The sequence below is a fragment of the Scophthalmus maximus genome, chromosome 20 (assembly GCF_022379125.1).
Source record: "Scophthalmus maximus strain ysfricsl-2021 chromosome 20, ASM2237912v1, whole genome shotgun sequence".
Classification (NCBI taxonomy): Eukaryota; Metazoa; Chordata; class Actinopteri; order Pleuronectiformes; family Scophthalmidae; genus Scophthalmus; species Scophthalmus maximus.
The window spans coordinates 12,997,804-13,023,741 of record NC_061534.1 but is presented as its reverse complement, the minus strand read 5'-3'; the positions used below and the strand labels follow the sequence as shown (position 1 = coordinate 13,023,741).

At 43.8% G+C, this 25,938-nt stretch overlaps 1 protein-coding gene across 1 annotated transcript; it reads left to right on the top strand.

Moving 5' to 3' along the window:
- The first annotated feature begins 438 nt into the window (after positions 1-438).
- Positions 439-25,580, top strand: kcnt1a (potassium sodium-activated channel subfamily T member 1a). Its single transcript, XM_035608785.2, has 31 exons — positions 439-1,033; positions 4,192-4,353; positions 9,939-10,018; positions 10,315-10,456; positions 11,168-11,215; positions 11,560-11,608; positions 11,848-11,907; positions 12,204-12,278; positions 12,748-12,831; positions 13,311-13,405; positions 13,632-13,812; positions 13,895-14,059; positions 14,171-14,307; positions 15,553-15,616; positions 15,790-15,898; positions 16,437-16,545; positions 17,672-17,821; positions 18,291-18,520; positions 18,652-18,868; positions 19,114-19,219; positions 19,372-19,544; positions 20,868-20,939; positions 21,095-21,229; positions 21,472-21,583; positions 21,738-21,839; positions 22,103-22,186; positions 22,298-22,426; positions 22,918-23,212; positions 23,313-23,375; positions 23,486-23,570; positions 24,489-25,580. Exons 1-31 carry the CDS (start codon positions 867-869, stop codon positions 24,604-24,606), a joined length of 3,798 nt encoding a protein of 1,265 aa, XP_035464678.1. The 5' UTR covers positions 439-866; the 3' UTR covers positions 24,607-25,580.
- Positions 25,581-25,938: the final 358 nt, after the last annotated feature.

Sequence of the window (25,938 nt, the reverse complement as noted above, 5' to 3'; positions counted from 1 at the left end):
CTTCTACACTACACTTCTATTAGTATACGGTTCAGACGGAAACATTTGCCATAGTTTACTCATAACTTTTCAGATTCAGACATTATGGACACAGCAATACATTTATAGGATACAATGCTTTTTCCACAAAAGCAGTGTGCTGTTGGGGTTTCTCGCCTCATGAGTACATATTCAATAGCACCATCAAAGATATCGGCCAACTTCACAAATTGTTTTAATTTCTTGTCTGACTTACCCAGTAGCCTGCAATGATTTTTCGAGGCAGTTTTGTGTGTGTGTGTGTGTGTGTGCATGTGCGTGTGTGTGTGTGTGTGTGTGTGTGTGTGTGTTTATGAATCCTGTATTTGGTTTCTGCATGTCAGGCTGAAAAGTCTTAGGTTTAAATGTCAGTGTTTACATTCAAACCTCTTTTTTCTTTCTTTTTTAAATAGCGGAAAACTGAACGATTCTCAGAGCCTCCAGCAGGTGGTGCTATTCCCCAGCACCCCACCACCCCACCGGTAGTTGGGTGATAATTCCACAGTTATGTCATTTAGGTGTACTCGCTATACTGTACCTCAGGAGGAGGAGGAAAGCTGTCAACACCTCACCGCCACAGACCTGTTCTCCCCGCCTCTCCCGGCTCCTCCTGCCACCTGCGTCCGGCACTTTGTCTCTCCGAAGCAGTTTGTCTTGTCACTTTTTCTTTTTTTTGCGCGCAGCCTTCTTAATCTGCGCAGGCTGACAGAAAGTCTGCCGTACCGCCGAGATGCACCTGGATAGGTGAGAGGGGGTGGGAGGGGCACCGACACGGGGATGAAAAACCCCCTGGGCTCTTAAATCTTAAAAAGTCTTTTCCCTCCGGGACACCGGCGGACCACCCTCCGATGCAATTGACCCAGGAAGGCGACTTTGTCAAGGGGGACTCGACGCCGACCGCCGCCACTCTCCAGTCCGACGGCAGCGCCGCATCTGTGGCCAACATGTGCAGCGAATGTTACGTGAACCAGTCGTTTGTGCACGACGACGGGACCGTGAACGAGCACAAAGCACGGTAAGAGAGAATGAGACAGAGAGAAAAGTTCAGGCATCATGTGTGGAGATGTGATGAGGACGAGGATGATGAGGAGGATGAGGAGGATGCTGAGGAGGATGATGATGATTAGGATGAGGTTGATGAGGAGGATGATGAGGATGAAGATGAGGAGGATGAGGAGGATGATGATGATTAGGATGAGGTTAATGAGGATGATGAGGAGGATGATGAGGATGAAGATGAGGAGGATGAGGAGGATGATGATGAGGATGATGATGAGGATGATGAGGATGAAGATTAGGAGGATGAGGAGGATGATGATGAGGATGATGATGAGGAGGATGAGGAGGAGGTTGACGAAGAGGATGAGGAGGATGCTGAGGAGGATGATGAGGAGGATGATGATGAGGAGGATGAGGAGGATGATGATGAGGAGGATGAGGAGGAGGTTGACGAAGAGGATGAGGAGGATGCTGAGGAGGATGATGAGGAGGATGATGATGAGGAGGAAGATGAGGATGAGGAGGAGGATGAGGCTGATGATGATGATTAGGATGAGGTTGATGAGGAGGATGATGAGGATGAAGATGAGGAGGATGAGGAGGATGATGATGAGGATGATGATGAGGATGATGAGGATGAAGATGAGGAGGATGAGGAGGATGATGATGAGGATGATGATGAGGAGGATGAGGAGGAGGTTGACGAAGAGGATGAGGAGGATGCTGAGGAGGATGATGATGAGGAGGATGAGGAGGATGATGATGAGGAGGATGAGGAGGAGGTTGACGAAGAGGATGAGGAGGATGCTGAGGAGGATGATGAGGAGGATGATGATGAGGAAGATGAGGATGATGATGAGGATAATGATGAGGATGAGGAGGAGGATGAGGCTGATGATGATGAGTAAGTTTAGGCTTTTGATTGATCATCTCACCTCGCATCTCTCAAACTTTGTAGCTGTGTTAAATAATTTGTTGAATAAAAACTGAGAAAAGAGACAAAAATCCTCTCCACCTTCAAATGTTATATAGTATTAATATATCTTTTGTAATATTTCCTGTTATATTTTGTACATACCTATTACTTTTTAAAATTTCTTTCTATATTCTTCTATCCACTTTGCTGCTGTAATGTATAAATTTCCCCATTGTGGGACAAATAAAGGTATATCTTATCTTATCTTATGTTTTTAACAACGCCACGTGAACACACCGGTCATTAATTTTTTATGATGTTTTATTGTTTTGCCTTATTATATGTACACCGTCTGCTCACCCTGTCTCGACTATTGTGTGCTCAGCTGTCCTCTGCTTGTCGCAGCTCAGATATCATCTCCCTAATATCATCAGCTGTAATATTAGCACTAAGAATGAAGGCCAAACACATGAAATCGTGTTCAAATCTTGGACATTTTGAGCATTTGTGTTTCCTCTCACTGGTCCGCAAATGGTTTTGAACATCGAAAGCCTCGGAGGAGACGGGCAGGTGCGTGTTTATGCGGCACGTCCACGAGAGCTCGACAAACTTGTCTCTTTGCCGTGGGGATTTTGTTTTGTTTTTGTTTCCGTCCAAGTTAGATGGATTTCCCAGAGCCACATGGGAAATATACCCTTCATCTATTATGCAGTAAGTTTGACAAGCTTAATGGAGGATTATTGCAAACAGACTGACACGGTGATGGAGAGAAGAGGTGGTGGGCTGGAGGGAGGGAGGTTGAATGAGGTGAAAGGGATTGACAGAGTTGGAGGGCAGTCACTGTTTCGTGGATTATGGACCTTGTACGTTGTACGTTCAGCCACGTCTTTTTCTGCGTTTTGTTTGGGAAGCGACTGAAAACTGCCCCCATATTCACACCATCCCACCGACATGCCATTTGAGTCCATCATCCATTCACAGTTTGTAATTCCTCCCATCCCTTCCAGCGACCAGGTTCATCTTCACACATCTTCTTCTCCCGGGGGTCAAAGGTGACATCCCACTACATCATGCTCCTCCTTTGCATGTTCCTCCGGCTCTCGGGCTGTGATTGAATATGGTGTAAAAGCGGAGAAGTGACATAACATTTGCAGGAATTTAGAAGAAAAAAATAACCCAACTAACAGCTCAGAGATTGTCCTCACCATGCTGCTAAAAAGACTTTTCTATATTACAGGTTTACATGGTTTGATATCAAGATGAATCTCGAGTAATGGATTTATATGATTAAAATACAGGATTAATAATTAATAATGTAACTCAAGCTGAGTTCACTTGAGTTGAATCTAGAGCTGGAAGTAAAACTCTTAAAAAAAAGTAAGTGAAAAGGTCGTGCGTCAAAATCCTACTCAATGATATCAACATTTTTTTTTTTAAATGCTCACTATGAGTGATGCATTTAACATTATTATGTTATTAATATTGATGCATCAATGCGTAAGCAACAGTTTACTGTTGTAGCTCACTGCAGGAAAGACAGTTGACAGGTGCAGTAGGAAGTCTGGTTCTTCTCAATCTCGGGGTCGGGCTCCCTCTCTAAGAGGTCACAAGATAAATCTGAGAGGAGAGAAACACAAAGGCAAACTTCTGCTGCACAATTTTGGATTTTATTTTTCAGACTTATCTCTCATCTTTGCTGCTTTCGTGTAATATTGATTACTTTTACCTCCGGGGGCCTCAGACTGTCATCGATCATGTGAGAAGTTAAGAAGAGGAATCGCTCTTTGGAGAAACCGAAGGAGTCCCCAACCAGACAGCGCTGTGAAATACTGGTTTAATCTTTAAAAATATGTTGTATCTTATCACGTTTTTATATGTTTTATGTGTAATATGTAATATAAAAAGTAACAGCTAATTCTATTTGTGAAAAAATGTTGTGGGGATAGAAGTATAAAGTGAAAAAAAAAATGGAGAAACTCTCCACACCAAAATGAATTCATTAGAATGTGTCTAAACTTTATGCGTCTGTTCATAAAGTATAGCATCATTTTCTTTCCTATTGGTGCGGCTGCGTTCCTGTATCTGTCCACCACCTGTACTTCTCCATCCCATCCTTTCCTCGCCTCCTCTCCTTGTTCCCTTTCACGGTTGCCTGTTCTTCTTCCTCTCACTCCCCTCACTTTGCCACTTTGCCGGCTCTTTCTCTGACTTCCACTTTCCCGTCCGCTTCTTCACTTTTTCTCGTCTCCTTCCTCCAGCTCTACGCCGGCGCCCCCCCGGAACAACGGCAACAGCGAGGTCATCTTAGACATCTCCACCCTTAAGATGGAGCAGCCGGAGAGCGAGGTGCCGCCGCTGCCGCCGCGCTTCCGTTTCAGGGACCTGCTGCTCGGGGACCAGAGCTTCCAGAATGATGACAGGTAGTGCGGCAGTGTGGGGAGGTGAGGGGGAAACTGTCAATCACAGACAGGTGGTCAGGCAGTGCTGTGTGACGGCGTCCAAGACGGAAACGTTTCGTAAGCTCGTGAGAAGTTGTTTTATTTGTTTTTACTTTTAAGGTATTACAAGTGACCGGGAGTGTTTTTAATTAGCTGAGCTACTAATCTTTCCTCTTACGACTAAGCAACTGCAGAAGAATCCCCCTGGGGTTCAAATGCTCCATTGTTGGGACATTCTTTATTACCCCACTGACAGAAAACTAATCCGCAACTGTTTTTAAAAACGCCAAAAGTTAACTTCTTCCATTCTGAAGCAGTAAACCGCATATAGACTGTATAGAATTGAAAACTTGAATCCAGGTTAAGATAAAGTGATGAAAATGAACTGTAGTTGCAGCTCTTTAGCTTGTCATGGAAAGGATTTGTAAATTCACCAAATCAAATTAGTTTCCATTATATACATCCTGCTTCGTTTCAAGTATCAGATGCGTCATTTGTCTGCATTAGCTTTATGTTTTATGAATGTTTCAGACATGGAGAGTTAAAAAAAAGAACAACACTCGTCACATTTTGACCAGATTGTCTGACCTCGTTACAGATGTGTTTGTTGCTCATGTTGCTTTCACCCACCGAAAGAGCCGATTGTCAGACCGGTTTCCTGCAGCCGACAAATAGCATTTTACTCCACTCGACCCACCTCCGTGTCGGTGCTCGTCGGTGTTACATCGGTTGCTGCATGAAGCCTGACGAAGCCTTTGCCTTGTCTGATCCCTGCAGTCTTAAGCAGGTGCACTCAGTTGTTGTCCGACCCTGTTACATGGTGTCAGCGGTGAAAGAGGAAATGAAGCCAGACACATGGCAGAGTTTGCAGCGCTGTCCATGGTGCTGAAATGTTTTAATGAGAATGTGTGTGAAGCTTGAACAAGTTTGATTCTTCAGCCTCTTTTCCTCTCGATATACTCGATGTACAGTGAGACGAGATGGGTTGCCGTCTTCTGTTTTACTGAGATCTCGTCCAAGGATTCAGAGACCATCTGCTTCTGAATTGAATTGAATTGAATTGAATTGAATTGAATTGAATTGATTTGAATTGAAATACTTCATTTTGAACATAAAAAAATAGAAATAATAAATACATGGTTTTTTTTGTGGGGGGGGGTTTGTCCAAAAAGGAGTAGGAGAAGCAACATGCTTATCCAGTCCTACCCCCATTCTATACAATGATAATTTTAATAATACTGATAATAATCAATAATCAATTGTGTAGAAAAAAATAAGAGAGAAAAAAATAATAATAATCCAAATCACCACAGCAATATCCCCATTAGTGTGCTTTAAATTCACCTTCCGCACTCCTGTATCTCTCAAAAATAATTTCTCCGTACAGCTTTTTGAACTGTCTGATGTTTTTGCTTTGTTTGATTTCTTCATCCACTCCACTCAAGATCAGCCCACAAAGACTGAAAAGATTTCTAAAGACCAGAACAAAGTGTCAGAATATAACTTGAAAATGAAAATCACGTGTCCCTTTCTCTATGAATGCTCGAGTTTTGAAGAGCACTGAATCCCATTCAGAGCAGTTAGTCACGCACACATTTTTTGTTTCCTGGAGATATTTATTCACTACAGTAATCGCGGATTCCGCCTAATGGACCTCGGGACCTCGGATGATGACATGCAATTTTAAATGTTAGTACAGCAGCGGCAAACCTTTGTGACCGCAGAGCCGTTTGTGATATTTGATGAGGAGAAACAAAAAGCTCTGCCTCGCCTCTTTCAGTCAAAGGCGACCTTTACCCAGCTGTCCTTGCAGCGACCGCGGCCTTCTCCTTGATAGAGCTGCCTGCATTTTCCCGCTCCTATTCAGACGACTATTACCCATTTCTCTGTTCTCCCCCCTGCAAATGAACCCAATCTTCTGTCCACAGCAGATAGACCCCGCTGGAGGAGACCGATGCTTCAGGTTAGATTCTCAATGCTTGGCCTCCGGGCTTAACTGCGGTTAATGAACTCCCAAATGTCACTGGTCACAACTGCCAATCAGTCAAAGGTCCGTTTCTCAGAAGCAGACAAGTGCAAGAAGAAACACACAAATGCATGTACACACAAAATCGTCTGAACTGTTGCCCCTAGTTTCTCCCCCTGTGTGCTCTGCAGTCTTTCTCTCAGGCGCACTCCGTCATTTCGACATTCTTTTGTTTGTCTCCTTTCATCTATTCCTCCGCCTGCAATGCTTCTCGTCAGTTTCCTTTTTCTCACATTGTTTCCTATTTCAGAAACCTTCAACATCCCATTTACGTCTTTATGAGCTGAACTTTATAAATGCACAGTGCATAAATGAAAATATCACAGACAGGTGTCACCGTGTGAGGGTCTTCGCATGCAACTGGAAAAGAGTGGCTGCACCAGTGTGGGCGAGGGGAGGGGAGGTTCAAGTGGGATTGTCTCCTCCGGGATTTTCAACAGCACTGACTCACAGAGGAGGTCATCTATAAATTACTACTCCAGACTCCTCAGATTTAGAGAAGACAAGGGGAGAAGTGGGAGGAATGGGAGGGAGACAGAAACAGAGCAGTGCCTCCTATACATTGTTCTTGACTTTCTCTTTTGTGCATTTTCCACTCGGGGGGAAAAGAAAAAAAGAAGCATCCGTCGCTCTGTGTCTGTCATCCGTCACTTGCGATGGCAAAACCTCCACATCAACGGAGCAACGCGGAAACGGCTCCCTCTGGGCTTTGTAGTCGCGAGGCTCTCAAATGACACAGTTGGAAAGAAAACAAAAACATTAATACTTGACACGCTGTCGACCTGATGCCACCTGCAAATTTTTGTCTTACAAAATAATGATAAAAAGACTTTTGATTCATCCAATCCTCCCTCCAGTAGCCTGATGTATGTCACAGGGAATGTTGACAGCTTTGTCAGGAGCTGCAGTGCTGCTGGAGAGGACCATGCTGCAGCAGCATCAGCATCAGCATCAGCTCGGGTTATTCCTGTCGTAGCAACGTTGCTGTGGCAACAGGCCCGCGCACGAGAGAGACGGAGAGAGAGATTGTAGCCTAAATATTTCTTTAAAATATATATATATATATCCTTCTTCCAAATAAATGATCAATCAAACGCTAATTTGCCTCTGATTCATTATGTTTCCTATAATCTTCCTTCTAATCCGCTCAAAAACAATTCATCTTTCGACAAACACAGATCGAGCCGAGTTATTTGGGAGCTGCCTGTAGGCGCGTTGGTCAATAAGCGAGTTCCGCCTGTTGGAATTAACCGAGCGCACGACGCAGCTCCAGGTGGCGAGGTCCCGCACGATGGAGCCGGAGACCGTCGACCCGACCCGGGCCGATCCGTCCGCGGGCACATGGAGCTCGGACCGTTTCGGTGGCGACGCTGGCCAGAGGTAGGGTCACATGGAGCAGAGACTTCGAAGTTGTTGGGGGTTTTTTTTGTCGTCCTCGTAATCAGGATTGGTGTCCGTGCGCTCGACGCGCGGTGGCGACTGCGAAATTGTGAGAAGTTTCCACTGTTCCAGTTTTCTTTTTTTTTTTTCCCCCGCATGAGACAAATGCAGCATCTCGAAACACTCGGCGTGATCCATTTGAATAAGCGCGCGCCCCCCAAAAAACTGCTGAGATGCTCATAAATGCCTGCGTGTTGATTTATTGACAGTAATCCGAACCCTGTTTTACGCACGGACACATTCGCTGGATTATGAATCACGGGGCTGCATCCAGACAAAGACTGTGATTATCCCGTCACAGGAAAACTGACTAGTTTGGAGCGACCAACAGTCCCAAACACAAAGACATTCAACTTATGAAAACCATCAAATAGAGTTTTTTCAAATAGATCTGTCTGCCTATTAATAAACTATTACACCCTCACCTAACGGTTATTATCATTATCAATGAATGTGCCTTTTAAAGAAATCGTAATTTATTGATTGATGATGGTCCATAAAGCCTACGGGTGTCATCTTATTGCTTCTACAGTCCAAAACCAAAACATATTCAGTTTACTGCCATACAAGAGCCAGCAAATGTGCCCATTTCAGAAGCTATAAACGCTTTTTGTGTGTGGCAATTTTGTGAATACTTTTCTCTTGATTGACTAATCAACTAGATTAATCATTAATTCGGCCCTGATAGGCTAATGAGCCGGTACTAATTACTACTTTCATAACATTGCCAATTTTTTTTCTCTCAACTTCTTAATCATTTAGACTATAAAATATCAGACACTGTTGAAAGTGTCCAGTTGCCTTCAAAGGTCCGAGCACTTTACACCGCGACCATGGGTGACCAAGTATCTTCACAGACCTCGAGGTGAAAACCAGGCCTGTTTTAGATCTTCGACACGGTTATGTGGACCTGCGGAATTCGATCGGTCGCAATTAGTCACTTTAGAAGATCTAATTAGTCCCAGAGTAATGGGTCTTAATTTAATAGCCCGAAACTCCAGCGTGACACCTCAGTATGACTAATGTCAAAAGCACTCCAGCGAGTGTGTGCTCCAGAGCTGGTTAAGGGTCATTGTACCATCACGTGTGTGTGTGTGTGTGTGTGTGTGTGTGTGTGTGTGTGTGTGTGGGTGGGTGGGTGGTGGGGTCAGACAGACAGACACAAACTGTAGCACTCTCATGTGTGACACCCAGCACTCACTTGAAGCGTCTTTACCCTCCAGAGCTCATCTCTTCCGTGCTGCCGGCCAGATGTGACAGCAGCAGTCAGATGTCATCACAGAGGATCTCCCTCTGACTTGTTCTCCGTTTCATCTGCCACCGTATGCATGACATGAAATACTGTAGCTGTTACAGTGCACGACAAAGGATGTCAGTGCATCATCAGGCAACCCACGCTTCCTTCCCCCTGTGAACCTTTTCGGCCACGAGCCACAGTTTTGAATTATCGCTGCAGCAGCAGCAGGAATAGCTCAGCCAACTTTCAACAAATTCTTCTCGTCTCTCCTGCACTCTCTAATTTCATTTAATTTCATTTATTCTCCCCGCCTTCACTCTCCTCCGAAAGTGTTACGCATTAATAGTGTGAATATTGTCCTTGTGCTGCCAAAACGTATGCACCGCGTGAGTTATAATTTCTCTCGTTCTGCACTTTGCTCTGTTGATGCACAGGTAATCTAAATTCATGTTTCTGTAATTGCAGGAAAGTTGCTCCCAACTGTTTCTACTCACAACCTGTTTGTACGTCATGAGGAAACGATGAGGTACAATTGACAATTAACTGGCATTCTCTAGTCGAAAATAACAATACAGTGTGTTGCTAAAATAACAATAATGTTTTCACCAACTAGTTTTTTTATCCTCTTTATTGCAGAAGCTGCTCCTCGGCTGTGTTGGTTCAAAGCTTGTCTTTTGGAAACAAAATCAGAGACAGATAATCACCTAATGCTCCTCAGGCACACGATTAGAAAAGCAGCATTACGAATATTCACGCTGTGTAAACGGTGATACTTAACGAACCGCTGCGTGGCGCTGCGTGGCTCTTCGTGTCTCGCGCTGCTGGTTCTTGCATGACAGTTCCTCTCCTTCTCTTCCCTGTCAGGGTGCAGGTCGAGTTCTACGTGAACGAGAACACCTTCAAGGAGCGACTGAAGCTTTTCTTCATCAAAAACCAAAGATCAAGTAAGTGGATGTTGCGGGGCCTTTTTCTCAAGGGAACTCGACTGGCTTGTCCATTGTTGAAAGGATCCATTAAAATGAAAAACTGAATGAAAGCAAAACCAACAAACAGACAAAACTCAAGTTTCTTGAATAGCAACCAAAGATTTAAAGAGGATAACCTCTGGGCTATAAATCCACAAATATACGTAAGCACATGTACACAATGACCGAATGCTTACGAGTCCCAATAAATCCTCATCATGTGCTGCAAGTGATGCTTACAGCCAAAAACGAGTTGTTCCCTCTGTCCACTTTAGGCCTCAGGATTCGCGTGTTCAACTTCTCCCTGAAGCTGCTCACCTGTCTGCTCTACATCATCCGAGTGGTCACGGACAACCCCGGACAGAGGGCCGGCCACGGTGCGGGACAGCAGAACGCCCCCAACGGCAACAACAAATGGTTCGTTTACTGGAGAGAAAAAATGTCCTCACCAAACTCAACAGAAAGGAACTAATTCACGGTGCAAGTGATTGATTATAAAAAAGGAAAACAATGAAAAAGAAGAGGTAAAACGTTGAAAACGGTGGCAACAAAGTGCAAAGAGATGATTTAAAACCTTGCATCCTGTTGAACCAATCAACTGGAGACTGTACATTAACTGGTCAGGTTTCAGTCTGGTCTTAAAGGTGTCTGTTCTGTTAACAAGGTTTTCTTTCTGGCTGTGTATGAGTTAAAGTGCCTCAGGTAAATTGTAATTTGTGCTTTTATTGAAAATATTGGACGAGTGATAATAACTTCAATATCCAGACTCTCAGTGAAAAAATCAGATTTATGGTGAATGAGCAGCCAGTGGAGAAAGAGCAGAATTAGGGTGATGTGACTGGATTCTGGTTCTATTGAGGATTGAGTTATACTCATCAAATGAAAAAAATTAAAACATAGATAAACCGTTTTTAACCATCAAGCAGACATCATAAAAATAAATGTATGTCTTTGACTGGTCTTAGAAGACAGGTGAGCATGAAGATGTAAAAGACTTGTCATGTATAAAACTTGCTGAGGAGCATCATTGCAGATTCACCACATACAGTACATTAATTCAATAACACTGTTTTATCCCACTTTGTATCATTGTGTCCTCTTGTCCTCACCGTCGTCACTGTCCTGCAGCGTGGACTGCCAGTGGAACGGCTCAGTGCAGGACAGAGAGATCAACTGGTAAGCAGCAGAGTGTGTGGTTTCTGTCATCACCGAAATCACACAAATAAACGGAACTTTATGATGTTATGTGTTGCTCTCTCAGCTTTTTGTTTTGCATCGTGCCTCGTTTCCTGCACTCGCCTCATTACTGCCTTGAATGCGAGTTTTCATTATGAGATCAATGTCTGTGCCACTGCCACTGCTGTGGCTATAATCTCTTAATTATCTTTCAACAATCGTGAAGAGATATCATAACTGACAGCCTGGTGATCCAAATGTCTGACTGTATGTGTCTATTTGTACAAAACAGATATTTGTGCATTGTTAATAAGAGCGCTGCTGTTACGTGTTGTGTCTGACAGGGAGCTGATCTTCTGGGTGGATAGAAAGCCGACTGTCTGGGCCATTCAAGTGAGTCACAACAGAGAACATACAGAGAAAATAAAAATTAATTTCAGATATGAACTTAAGTGATCAAATGTTTTAATAACCTAATCCAATAAAAAACACACACGCACACACACACATACACACACACACACACACACAGGGCTTTACCCTCACACGATTGTTTCTGAAATGGTTGTTGTGTCGTGAACAGTTTGAATCCGTTTTATATTTATTATTATTCCCTGTTGCGTTTTCCGCAGGTGATTGTGGCCATCATAAGTTTCCTGGAGACTATGTTACTGATGTATCTGAGCTTCAAGGTAGCACGCACACACACACACAAATACACAAATACACACGCACGCATATGCACACACGAATAATACAGTCTGTACAATTAGTAATTTACAGCCTGTGAGAGTGACATTCCATAAGTGGTGTAATTATACCAAGCCATTTGTCGTGGCTACATTAAGGAGAGACCGTAGTAATTACAGGATCTGCTGGAGGTGAGGCTGTAAGTGGTCGTAGAAAGTGACAATGGAGAAATGCAGTGACTCACTGTCTATTGTGTCCTCACGGATAAAAGTGTTTTTCTTTTCATTTTTTATTTCAGGGGAACATTTGGGAGCAGATATTCCAGGTGTCCTTCCTCCTGGAGATGATCAACACTGTTCCCTTCATCATTACAGTAAAAACTTTTATTAACGCAACGCCTAAACACTTCTTTGTGGTTCCCGTGTGGAATGTGTGTTCTAAGTGATTTAGTGTCACTGCTGCTGTAGCACTATGTCTTTCACATGTTATCTGATGGGACCCGTCTCGTCTCGTGAGCACTGTTGTGGCAAAGTGCCGCCTCACAGAACTTAGTCTTGTTTTCTTATCTGTACAACGTGAGCCTGCGAGAATAGAGTTCACAAAAAAAAGCATTGAAAAACCTAGACCAATTCTCTCTGGACACAAGATGAAACTATACAAACGGCACAGATTGGAGCGCCACAGTCATTGTGGGTGTTAAAATGTTCAATAGCAAGAGCAGGTTGTTTTTTCAACTGTTACCAAACCATGACCGTCTATGAATGTGTGACTGACAACGTTGAGGAATCGCTGAAGTGTGAAAATGAAATCTCAGTGCCGTCCGTGTTTCACCCTCTCCCCAGATCTTCTGGCCGTCCATACAGAACATCTTCATTCCCGTGTTCCTCAACTGCTGGCTGGCCAAATGTGCCTTGGAGAACATGATCGTGAGTCTAAAGCATTAACTGTTAATGCTCTCTGTTAATGGCCTGTGTTTTTTGTTTTACTCAGTGTATTCATGACTTTGTCAAGACGAGGTGCTTTGAGTCACACACTGCCCCAGTGCAGCTGACGTTTCACTGCACCCATTCAGTCAGGGCCTCTTTCATTTTTTACGTCTGCTGCTGCTGTTGACAACAGCTCGCATCCTCTGCTGCTCCGGCTCCGCTCTGATCGTGTGCACGCCGGAGGGCTCTAACCAGGGATCAGCTGCAACCCTCTCTATAGTTGATCATCTTCTGTATTTCATGCCATTACGCCGCAACAAGGTGCATCCCAGAGAGAAGAACCGTTAGCTGTAAACCTGCCAAACGAGCGATGTGAACGATCGCTCGTAATGATAATTGAAGGAAAGGTATTTTAAATAGTATGTATGTACAGTCTTGTGTTTGTACCTTCAAATGATAAATGATTTTGTCGTCGGTAGAATGACGTCCACCGGGCCATCCAGAGGACCAACTCTGCCATGTTCAACCAGGTCCTGATTCTCATCTGCACCTTACTCTGCCTGGTCTTCACTGGGTGAGGTCTCTTCACAACTTGGGAGGAAACCACAGACATTTCGCATTTTCAGGAGGGGACATCAATTAGTCCCTAGTTCCTTTGTACACACTGTTTTACTGATTTAAACAGCTGTATTATTTGTTGATATATCCAGTCAGACATTTGACTGTCACTGTTTTATCTTGCAGAGTTCACATTTAAGTCATCAATGCTGTCTTTGTGTTTGTGCATGTGAACCACACAGCACGTGTGGAATCCAGCACCTGGAGCGAGCGGGCAAGAACCTGTCCCTCTTCAATTCCTTCTACTTCTGCATCGTCACCTTCTCCACCGTGGGCTTTGGAGACGTCACGCCCCGCATATGGCCCTCCCAGCTGCTGGTGGTCATCATGATCTGTGTGGCGCTGGTGGTGCTGCCTCTTCAGGTAGGCAGAAATAACCTTGCATAACTTAACAGTGTGTTTTTTTTGGTTTTTTTGAGTTTTGTTCAGCCTGTTTTTGTGTCAGTTCGAGGAGCTGATCTACCTGTGGATGGAGAGACAGAAGTCCGGAGGCAATTACAGCCGCCACAGAGCGCAGACGGAGAAACACGTCGTGCTGTGTGTCAGCGCACTCAAAATAGACCTGCTCATGGATTTTCTCAATGAGTTCTATGCCCATCCTAGACTGCAGGTACAGTGATCTTATAAATGAGTTACACATGGCAGAAAAACACAGTCATTTGCATGCATTTTCATAGTCTGTGACACGTTGTTGTGTCTTTTAAAAAAACATTTTTTGAAGGATTACTATGTGGTGATCCTGTGCCCGAGTGAAATGGATCTCCAGGTGCGGAGGGTTCTGCAGATCCCTCTGTGGTCGCAGCGGGTCATCTATCTGCAAGGATCTGTTCTCAAAGACCAGGATCTGATGAGAGCCAAGTGAGTAACACACAACATGAAAGCTCTGGGCCGAGAGATGGACGACTGATGCACGTATGATAATGTATTTTACAAGCTGTGTTCCGGCATTGTAACATTACACTGATTGGCCTAATGAGGGTGCCACAAAAGATCATGTAGACTTAAAACGGAAACATTTTGTACAAGAGCACAGACCTCATCAGGGAGCAACTCCTCATCTATTTCACCTTCAAAAAAGATTCCTGGATCCAGCCCAAATTTTTAATCAACTGTTACCATGTAACCATGTTTTTGTCCGTGCTCCCGGACCACGTCGGTCCACATTGAATGCTTCAGACCATGAAGCTTCCATCATGATGTGAATCTCTATTCTGTTCTTCCATTACCTAATATCACCCATTTATTCTTTGATTCCTTCGTAAGGAAAAGGTTTGATTGTGGACTCACATCTTCTGCCGAAAGAAAGAACATGATCTGTCTCACGACTGTCTGATAATTTTTAGTCAGAGACTGTGTGTGAAATGTTTATCTCTGATGAAAGAATTTAAAACCTGCTGTCAATTTTTGTAGTAGTACACACTACCTCGGCCAAGGAGGTTATGTTTTCATCTGTGCCGTTTGTCTTTTTGTTAGTCAGAAGGATTAAACAAAACACACTGAATAATAATACTATAACAACAACAAAACTAAGACATAAAGTAGCATTCAAAAGAACATAAGAGACCAATGCACACAATAAAAAAAATAGAAAATGGTGTCCTTGACTTGTAAGGTAAGCTTGCAGTTGGGGTGGAATAAGTATGACCTTGATGGAAGTGTGATATTTAACTTCACTGAATACATTCGGCAGTTGGGCTTTTGAGTGATTTCGAGCTAGACTGTGTGTGTGTCGTGCTTCCATCCTGCACCTGGCACCATTTCAAACCCTCCCACGCTCGCTTTGCATTCTGCCCTCTCCTGGCTGTGTCAATCATATGCAAAAACACTTCCATATTCCCTGCACATATACAGTGCTGAGCATTTCACGCTGATCCTAATGATCCTTAAAAAAAATTCTGGAATTAAATGTTTAATTGAAAATCAAAGGATGTTGCTGACAGCTCCTCTGACTAGTCAAAGGTACAGTTACTTCACTTGTAGTTAGATTAGCCTCCTCTTTCGCTACAGGGTTTGTGACCCCCCCCCGCTGCTTTGCAATTGAGTAATTTGAGGTTTTTCATGTGACTTTGTTCTGTTATTTGTCAACTCGTCTCACTCCTGCAGAATGGACGACGCAGAGGCTTGTTTCATTCTGAGCAGCCGTAACGAGGTTGATCGCATGGCGGCGGTGAGAAGAACGACTACTGAGCTCTCTGCCGCTTTATCCATCCTGAAGTTTGCACAGACTCAGCTCATGAATGCTGTTAATTACGTAGCTGATTACTAATTAATTAAAGGAGATTCATTTTAAAAATGCAAGAGAGAAAATACATTATCTCTGCTGTTTCCCCCCCCCCCCAGGACCATCAGACCATCCTGAGAGCCTGGGCCGTGAAGGACTTTGCTCCAAATTGCCCCCTCTACGTCCAAATACTCAAACCTGAAAATAAGTTCCATGTGAAATTTGCAGGTGAGAGTTTTTTCTAAACTTTTTAGAGTGAAATTTTCACTCATGTATGCACACACTATGGAAATATTGATAGCACTCGTTCACGCATCGAAGCAGCCAATATCAATAGTTTTATATAAATAGTGATCACAAGACTAACTTTGACAGACTAAGTCAGCAACTAGCGGAGCACATGCGACCAGACGTGTCCCTCAGGAGTCTGTGAAGTCTAAAAAACAGAACGTACATCTTAAAGTAATCAGTTATTGAACGTGTTGATATGAGTGTAAATTAGCATAAAAGACTGAAGGCAGGAAGAAAATAATAGCTTGGCTTTGTTCAAAACTGAAATTAACCTAAAAGAATCTTGGAGCTCGTAATTTACATGTTACATCATTTGCTTAGCGTGCCCCAAAAACAGAAATGTTTAAATATGACCAGAGAGCAAATACATGTATTTTCGGAACTTTCCAACATGTTTCACTTGCATCTTACCTGTGTAACATGTGGCGACATCGCGTTTAAATCTGATCACCAGCTCATTCTCTTCTGTTTTCAGATCACGTTGTGTGTGAGGAGGAGTTCAAATATGCCATGTTGGCTCTCAACTGTGTTTGTCCCGCCACCTCCACCTTGGTCACGCTCCTTGTACACACCTCCCGTGGACGGTCAGTCATCTTTTAATAATCAGGCCTCCTCAGGCGTTTTGATTTTTTATCTTCGCTGTGATATCACAAAGTTCAAATCACCGCACACGTCGACGTCTGCTGATGTTCAGTATACTCACGTGTACTGTAGCTGGCTTCCATGAGACGGGCGCTGAGCGGCGAATACGCCCAGGCAAAGAAAAAGTCTTAGTTCATTGTGGAACCCAGCAGGGAGTGAAGAGAGAGAGAGAGAGAGAGAGAGGGCATTAGACAAAAGAGGGAACATGCAGCAACTACATAGATTTTTTTTTTTTGTGTGTTGTGTTGGCTTGTAAAACTGTGTGAAATGTTCTCTGGTGGAAAATGAATTTTCACAGCATGCAAATGTGTCACTTTTCAAAGCTGATGTCAATGGCGGAGGGGAAACTGCCTTTAGAGGGAATCAATGGGCTTTAGCACTTACTGGGTTCCTGACTGTGTGCTTCAGAAACTCAAGCTTTTCTGTGTTTCTAGTAGACAACGGCTTACGGGTTTTCAGATCCAGACACGTTACCCACAAATATATATAAATATATATGATTGTGTGGTGCAAATGTGCGCTTGTGTGCAAGCTTGCACCGTATTTGTGAGCGTCTTTGAGTTCACCAGGTGAATTTGGAGACATCTCATCATGGGTGTTTAGAGAGAAACAAGATTTATAAGTGACTTGGAGATATTGATAATTCCGACCAAATCGTTTTAAACTTTTAAATAGAGTTACAGCATGGTAACACGAAAGTGTGAAATATGATTAATAAGTCATTGTATGTTAATGAGGCTTCCTTGAGCATCTCTGGTATCCCATTAAACTCCATCACAGTGCTTCAGCAATTACTGTAATTACCAGAAGTCATTACAAAGGGCACGATGGAGTCAAGCTGACTGACACATGGGTGAAGCCATCTGCTTTCATTAGACAACCCAGGAGATCCAGTGTGAGCCCCAGGCTCTGGAGGGACGTGGGGACACGAGTTGGAGAGTTTTCCTTTTTCCATATGATTTAAAAGATTGATGAGCATGGGGCAGTGATTAGCATATGTATTCAATTTCCGACACTTTTTAAAATTGGTATCAGCCTGAGTGACCTCTTGTCTCTGAATGGACGCAGAGAAGGGCAGCAGTCTCCGGAGCAGTGGCAGCGGATGTACGGATGTTGCTCGGGCAACGAGGTCTACCACATCCGACTGTGTGACAGCAAGTTCTTCGGAGAGTATAACGGCAAAAGCTTCACATACGCCTCCTTTCATGCCCACAAGAAGTGAGTGGACATGTAAGCTACAGCATCCTTCTTGGATGCTTCTTCATTTGCGGATTTCCACCCGGTGTCAGCTCGTGGCATCGAGTACAGCAGCAATTTTCTTTTGTCTCGTCTTAGTTTAAAGACAAAACAGTTTCTCGCTAAAACTGACAACAGATTAAGTATGTTTCAGAATGCAGAAACACTTGTTATGCACTGGAGTATTTGTTATTCTTGTCAATGTGAGTGTACCAACGCTTTCATTTGAACCCTTTTGAGGTGCTGTAGGCGATAGACAGAGACACGCTCGCTGTTTTCAGCCCTAATGCTCCATTAAACAAAGTTACTTCTTGGCAAGAAAGGATAATTCCCAAAATGTTTAACTACTCCTTCGAGCCTCAACGAAAAATACGTAGCTATGCAGTCTGATCTATGGAATGACACAATCTTGGGCTCGGCTGCATGCTGACGACAGGCGTGTGATGTCCAGGTACGGCGTGTGTCTGATCGGCATAAAGAGGGAGGAGAACAAGAGCATCCTGCTGAACCCTGGCCCGCACCACATCATGGCTGCCACAGACACCTGCTACTACATCAACATCACCAAGGAGGAGAACTCGGCCTTCATCTTTAACCAGGAGGAGAGGAAGGGCCGCCCTGTCGGGGGCCTCTACGACGGGCCCTCGCAGCTTCCTGTGCACAGCATCATCGCGAGCATGGGTGAGAGTCGAGAGGCAGCGGCATGTGATCAGATGCTCTTGTTGTTGTTGTTGAGATTTAAAAGGAGCAGGTGACTTTGGTAAAACCGAGGAGATGCTGGTTGACGAAGCTCGGGTGAATGTATTTTACAGGCACTGTCGCCATGGATCTCCAGAACACGAGTCCACCTGACGCCTCAGGCGGTAAACTGGTCCCACCCACTGTGAACGGGACGGGGAGCCGCCGGCCGAGCATCGCTCCGGTCCAGGAGCTCGCCGACTCCTCCTCGATCCTGCCGTGTGACCTCCTCAGTGACCAGTCAGAGGACGACTCAGTCTTCACAGACGAGAAAGACAACTCGGCTGCTGAGTAAGGATTCTGTTTGCTTGAAAACCCAACCACAGAGCAAATAACATAAAGCCATAAAACACACACAAACGCCAAAAAAAGTTACATTCAGTCCAACTTAGATTCAGATAAATTAGTGAATGATTACTTGATCACTGGAAACAAGCTTTTATTTGTCAAATCAAGGAAATAACAACTAGGAAACCCTGACCAATTTTGAACACTCCATGAAATGTGTCATTCATGCTTTTTGGATTTGTTGCCAGGTATGTGAAAGGTTATCCCCCTAACTCTCCGTACATCGGGAGCTCGCCCACCTTGTGCCATCTGTTGACTGAAAGAGCCCTGTTCTGCTGCCTACGACTGGACCAGGTGGGCATTAGCTGTTCCTCCAACTTAGTCACTCAGTAATTTATCGCTTCCGTCATTCCTTAAACTCCTTCCGCTGTCTCTCTGTCCTTCACTTAACCTAAACCCCCCAAAATTTCCTGTCTGTTTCCTCCCCCCCCCCCCCCACTGTGCAGGGCTGCAGGCACAACAGTTTCGAGGACGCGAAGGCTTACGGTTTTAAAAACAAGCTCATCATTGTGTCTGCCGAGACCGCGGGGAACGGCCTCTATAACTTCATCGTGCCTCTCAGAGCTTATTACAGACCCAGGAAAGAACTCAACCCCATCGTCCTGCTGCTGGATAACCCGTGAGTTCACCTGCACATAAAAAACGCACACACATTGCTCCTTTTTTCCGCCCCTTTATTTTGTCTTTTCACCATTTCACAGTGGGAAATGTTACGTATGTCGAGAGCTCACGTCAGACGGGCACTTAGGCCAAGGCTGTGGAGGCGGGACTCCATTGTCGCTCCTGATGTTAGGTTACCGCTGCCGCTCACAGTGATAGTGTGTTTTAACTACAAAGGAAATAAAAAAACGCCGCTCTCCGCATCGCCCAGACAGTCGCCATGGCAACTTGCTTTTGCCTTGAACCTGAATAATATACAGAATATTGCTGCAGGGGGAGAAAAAGGTGGAGAAAGTGTTTTCTTTTCGAGAACACCAAGCAGGTTTTCATCGACAGCCCTGATGTGTTCCTTTTCAGCCCCCACATGCAGCTCTCAGGACCCTCGTAGAAACACGCAACATAACAATGAACGTTTCCTCCGTGCAGCGCTCTCCCGCCCCTCGTATTGCTTTTGCACACACACACAAATACTAACACCCACACACTTACGGATACGCGATTCCGGCACTCACGACAGCCTTGGGTCTCTAATCAGCGAGACTAGGCAGATGCATAAAGTAGTGTACTGTCAGGGGTGGTGTTGGAGGACAGACAGGCAGCAATACAGCGACAGAATCTCTTTGCTTAGCAACAGATGGACTCATCCCTCAGCCTAAAGACAAACTAAGCAGGGAGTTGAACTACTACTGAGGCTCCTGAGGACCTGGTGCTTACTGATTCACATCATCTCATAGTATCCACACGCACACACACACACACACACACACACACACACACACACACATATCCATTAAGCATCCATAAAGCACGGTGAGTGAATTTATTTTGTATTAGGTCTAAAAAAAAAACTTGGTGATTGTTGATGTGAAAGTCTTTTTTAACTACTTTGGTATGTGCTGGTGCAGAGTGGGTGAACATAATTTTCCATTTTGATTATCAAAACACTTTTCACATTGTCAGTTCATGTATTTTTATTTCTGTGTTGACACATTTAAGTGTCCTAAATAACACAACACACAACACATTATACACTTTAAACAAAACCAAAAGAAAAACACCAACCATAATCATATATATGCGTTTCAGTAATTGCAGGTAACATGTGTTGACCAAAATCAAAACTTGAGTGAATGACCAATTCGATATTAGTGCTTAATTCTGACAATTTTCTTTTTTTTAAGGATTACCAAACAATATATTGAGTGGCTTTGTGTGAAAAGTACATGTAGAGTCATTGGTCAATAATAATGATGAGAATAAATGATTTTTATTTTTCCTGTAGGCCAGATAATCACTTTCTGGAGGCCATCTGCTGTTTCCCTATGGTCTACTACATGGCTGGGGCCATAGACAAGTAAGATCAATTTTCATTCACCAACTTCATTTTATATAACATTTATTTATTCATATATTTTGAAGAAGCCTGTATTTCTCTCTGATACTCTATTTGTTGTTATGCTCATTTTGTGTGTGTGTGTGTGTGTGTGTGTGTGTGTGTGTGTGTGTCAGTCTCGACAGCCTGCTGCAGTGTGGCATTATCTATGCAGATAATTTGGTTGTTGTGGATAAAGAGAGCACAATGAGTGCTGAGGAGGACTACATGGCCGATGCCAAAACTATTGTCAATGTACAGACGATGTTCAGGTAATTAATCAGATTTTGTCACACTACTTGTAAATCATGGTCTATTACCCCCCCCCCCCCCCATCAGTTTAGAGGAAACAGATGTGAGCCTCCGCCAGAAACCATGTTTGGACAACAGCAACAAAAGCGTGTGCTCAAATGATTTTCGAAAATTAAAATGACATCTAGTCACATCTTCTGATTCATGTTCCTCCTGTTTGTTTTGTTTGTTTGTTTTTTCATCATGTGCCCTTTTGTTGCAGGTTGTTTCCCAGTCTCAGCATCATCACAGAGCTGACTCATCCATCCAACATGAGATTCATGCAGTTCAGAGCAAAGGACTGCTATTCACTGGCTCTCTCCAAGCTGGAGAAGGTAAGACGTGAAAAGAAGCCTCATGGTTTGCATTGGGGATGTATGAACTGTGAAGAGAGGGTATAAAAGATTATTTCTGATGTATAAATATACGTCAGAAAAGTGACAGGCCTTGAAAAGTTGTCGGTCATTGCTCTGCTTTGTGTGTCGACAGAAGGAGCGCGATAAAGGCTCCAACTTGGCCTTCATGTTCCGCCTGCCCTTCGCCGCGGGCAGAGTGTTCAGTATCAGCATGCTGGACACTCTGCTGTATCAGGTTGGTACACACCGACGGCTGAGCGTTTAGCCTCCGATGACTCTTTCCAATACCAGGTGAAAGGAATGAAGAATGGATGTGTCTTACGGCCGCAGGAAAACATTATCACCCGCAGAGAAACCGAACAGCGTTACCATCATAGAGCAAAAGTGCCCTCTTGTGTTCAGTCACTGGTAGAGAATTTTTCTCTGGTAATAAACGCTGTGTTCAAACAATGAAGCAAAGTTATAGTTGTAGAGAAACAATTTTTTTTCCCATGTCAGTCTTTTGTGAAGGACTACATGATCCTCATCGCACGGCTGCTACTGGGACTGGACACCACTCCAGGATCGGGATACCTCTGTGCCGTGAGTAGCATATTTACAAGAAAGAGAAGAAGAAAGAAATTATGATCTGACGCAGCTCCCGACTCCAGTTGAATACGCTGATGTCGAATACCCACTTGTCTCTTGTTCCAGATGAAGGTAAATGAGGAAGATCTATGGATCGGCACTTATGGCAGACTGTTCCAGAAACTCTGCTCCTCTAGTGCCGAAATTCCCATCGGGATCTATCGGACAGAGTCCCACATTTTCTCTTCCTCTGAGGTGAGGTCTGAGCGAGGACACTGAATTTGGCATTAAGCTTCAATGTAAAACATATTTTGTATACCTGTCTGTTTATTTAAAAAAAGCTTGTAGTCCCAGGTTTGTGGTACAATATATAACCAGACTGTGACTCTATAATATTTCCAGCAGCTACTGTATGTGAGGCTTTGTGCCGATAATAAATACTACTGAATAATACTGAAATACTAAGATCTTCTGGTAATAATGCCACAGTGCTATGCCTCTTTACTTAAGTAACAGTATGATCAATTGAAAATACTCAAGTAAAGAACATTCCCTAATGGGAATGTTTAAAAATTATTCTTGGGGAATTTGTCCATAAACAAAAAATACTGCTGGCACTAGATGAGATCACCAAAGTCATTAAGATGTTTTCTAGGAACCAAATATTGTTTGTGTCTCTTCTGAACTTTTGTTTATCATGCTTGGCTCCTCGGCTGTAGAGTAACCCCCTGTGTCTCCCACCCCAGTCCCAGGCGTCGGTCAGTGTCGACGACTGCGAGGACACCAAGGACAGGGGGGACGAGGCCCGCAGCAACGACCAATCGGACCACCCCCTGCTGAGGAAGAAGAGCATGCAGTGGGCGCGGCGGCTCAGTAAGAAGAGCGGGAGGTGGCAGGGCGTGAGCCGGGACTCGAGCAGGGACCACGGCCAGCGCATCGCCCAGCAGCGGCTCAACCGCTACCGACGCTCTGAGAGGGAGGAGCTGTCTGAGCTGGTCCGCAACCGCATGAGGCATCTGGGCCTCCCCACCTCGGGATATGGTGAGGACGGACCCATCTTCAACTGACAAGTCTGAACGATCATTGTATGCTGTTCACGTCTGGATGTTTTGCCTGATTCTCCTCTGACTCCCGTTTGTAGAAGACCTAACTAATCTGACAGCCAGTGACGTCATGAACAGAGTCAATCTGGGCTACTTACAAGGTAAACATTTACGTCCTATGACCAGGAATTAGATCATTGCATCATCATACAGATGTGATTGTTCCAGTTTGCCGATTGTGGCGATGCTTTATTTTTCTTTTCTTTTTCAGACGAACAGACTGATCAACAAAACACCCTCTCATATGTTCTGATCAACCCGTCTCCTGACACCAGGCTGGAGCTCAATGACATTGTGTAAGTAGCCTTCATGTCGCCCCCGATCCACTTCAAAACCTACGTATTTTTATATATATATATATATATATATATATATATATATATATATATTTTTTTTTTTAATATACATATTTTTTGCCAGTACATGGAATTATTATTTGTTTATTTCTCAGCTTTTTTCAAAGCCATCTTATTTGTGGAATTTTGCATCATTGGATACATTTAGTCAAAAATGAAAGTGCACAAAACATTTTTCACAGTGGATTTACATAACTATACAATGCATTTATTATATAGACAAATAAAACTTTCTCACCATAATTCGTACATCACAGAAAGCTGCATCAATATTTTAATATTGTCATGAGATGAAATGCTGAAATGAGGTGAAAGGAGTGAAATGATGATTGTCACCTGAGTCTGCACATTTGTTACAATATAATGTATTAGACTTTATCTATATAACACTTTTCTTAACAAGTCAACAAGTGCTAAACATTTACTGTTTTGATTCCCTCACCTTATCTCCAGCCGCAGCAGGAAGTGGCTGTGGGCTGAAATAGTGCTGATAATCAGACCTTTACAGATTCATAAGGTGATCATTTTTTCAGTGTGTCAAAAGAAAAAAGGAGAACGCGTCCTACCATATATTTTGAGTGAGCAAGGTACCTTTGAGTATCCTTGGCGACGGCTGTATCCGTGCCCATGGCGGAGCGCGGCGAGTGCATCCCACAGTTTGCGCTTGTTTGTCCGGTCTCCTCTTCTTTAATGAAGAGCGTCCCCTTCATGGCTGAAGGTGTGACCTTAGTGATGGAGGGTTGGTGAGCGGGGTACGGTGCCTGAGTGCAGTGATCCCATCAGAGAACACTCACCTCTCCATCTGTCCTCCTGCTCTCCCTCTCCCTCCCTCTCTCTCCCTCTCTCTCTCTCTCTCAGGTACCTGATTCGTTCGGACCCTCTGGCTCACGTCCCTGATGAACCTCCAGTCCACAGCAGCAGCCTGAAAGAGAGGAACGAGTCCAGCTTAGATGCCAGAGAGGACACGCAGCTCTGATAGCCGCGCTGGTCTCCACTGCGGCGCACTCGTCCCTGGTCAGCCCGTCAGTTTTCCCGGGGGGTCTGGTTGTGTCCACACATGGCCCAGGCCGACAGAGTCCAACAATTTGTGGCATGATGTTCCAGCAATGCAGTCTACCGCTGTGTTATTTGAGTGCCTATACTATTTGGCAGATGACGTTTGACGTCATCTGCGACATTTTCCTCCTCTTGCCACAGACACAGTATGTAGGAATAGTGTATTCGTCTTCTGTCAAAGCTCTCTCCAACGGGCAGTCAGGGACACGCTAAGGGAAGGGATTTCAGTCGGGTTCGTCTCACCTGCAAGTTTGATCGAATTCACCAACACAAAAGAATTCAGATGACACCACTCACACGTCATTTAAACCTCCTGAATTTCCTTTTACTGGCCGTTTGGATTGTGGCTCCCTCAGATAAAGTGTCACATCCTCATCAGAGATTTCGGGCCCAGAATGTATCCATATTTTCTAAACTTTTCATTTTTCTCTTTTTTTGACTTGACTTACATAACTTTTCTAATGTGACTGTGGGTTAAAATATGTGCATTGAAAGCTCTTATTTTTGTAGCTGAACTTTAGAGGTAGTTTATTCAGTAGCGTACAAACAATGGTGGTTACTTACTGTATGTGTTTGCTGCAGTACACGTCTTAGTTTGGATGAGGTAGTTCAACCCTTTAACCCCATCTCATGCCATATATTCAGTATTCTGCCCTTAAGGATTTGTTAGATTTGTTCTAGAGAACCTCATTTCACTCCCAGCACTGCGCAGTGATTTGTGGCTGTGTGGGTGAGGTTATGTATTTTTAAAAAATGCTACGTCCTGTACACAAGATTTTTGGATTGCCACTTTTTGACCTCATATATATATATTTAAATGTTGAAAATATTTGAGTGAGTTTCATTTGATTAAACTTTGCACATTAAAGTGCCACTATATGATATATAAGCATATTGAAACTGGTTTGAGTCGTCTAATAATTTAGCCATTGCGTTGCTATACTTCTTTAATTTAGGAATGGCAATATAAAGGATTAGTATGGTAATTTGCTGAGATTTGGGGATTAATTAACTGGTTACATCTGTCTTAAATCCGCATTAGAAAGAATATACACATACCAAATAATAAGGAAGTAAAGCCAGTTCTCAACAGGACAGAAGGAGGTATACTTTTTTTGCCGTCACTAATCAATTTTTGAAATTTACTTACAGAGCTTTACAGAAAGTATTCAGACTTTGTGGAGTCACGACTCACAGCGATTGCTGAGGTGTGAACCCATACAACACACATGCTGTGGTCAGTAATCATATA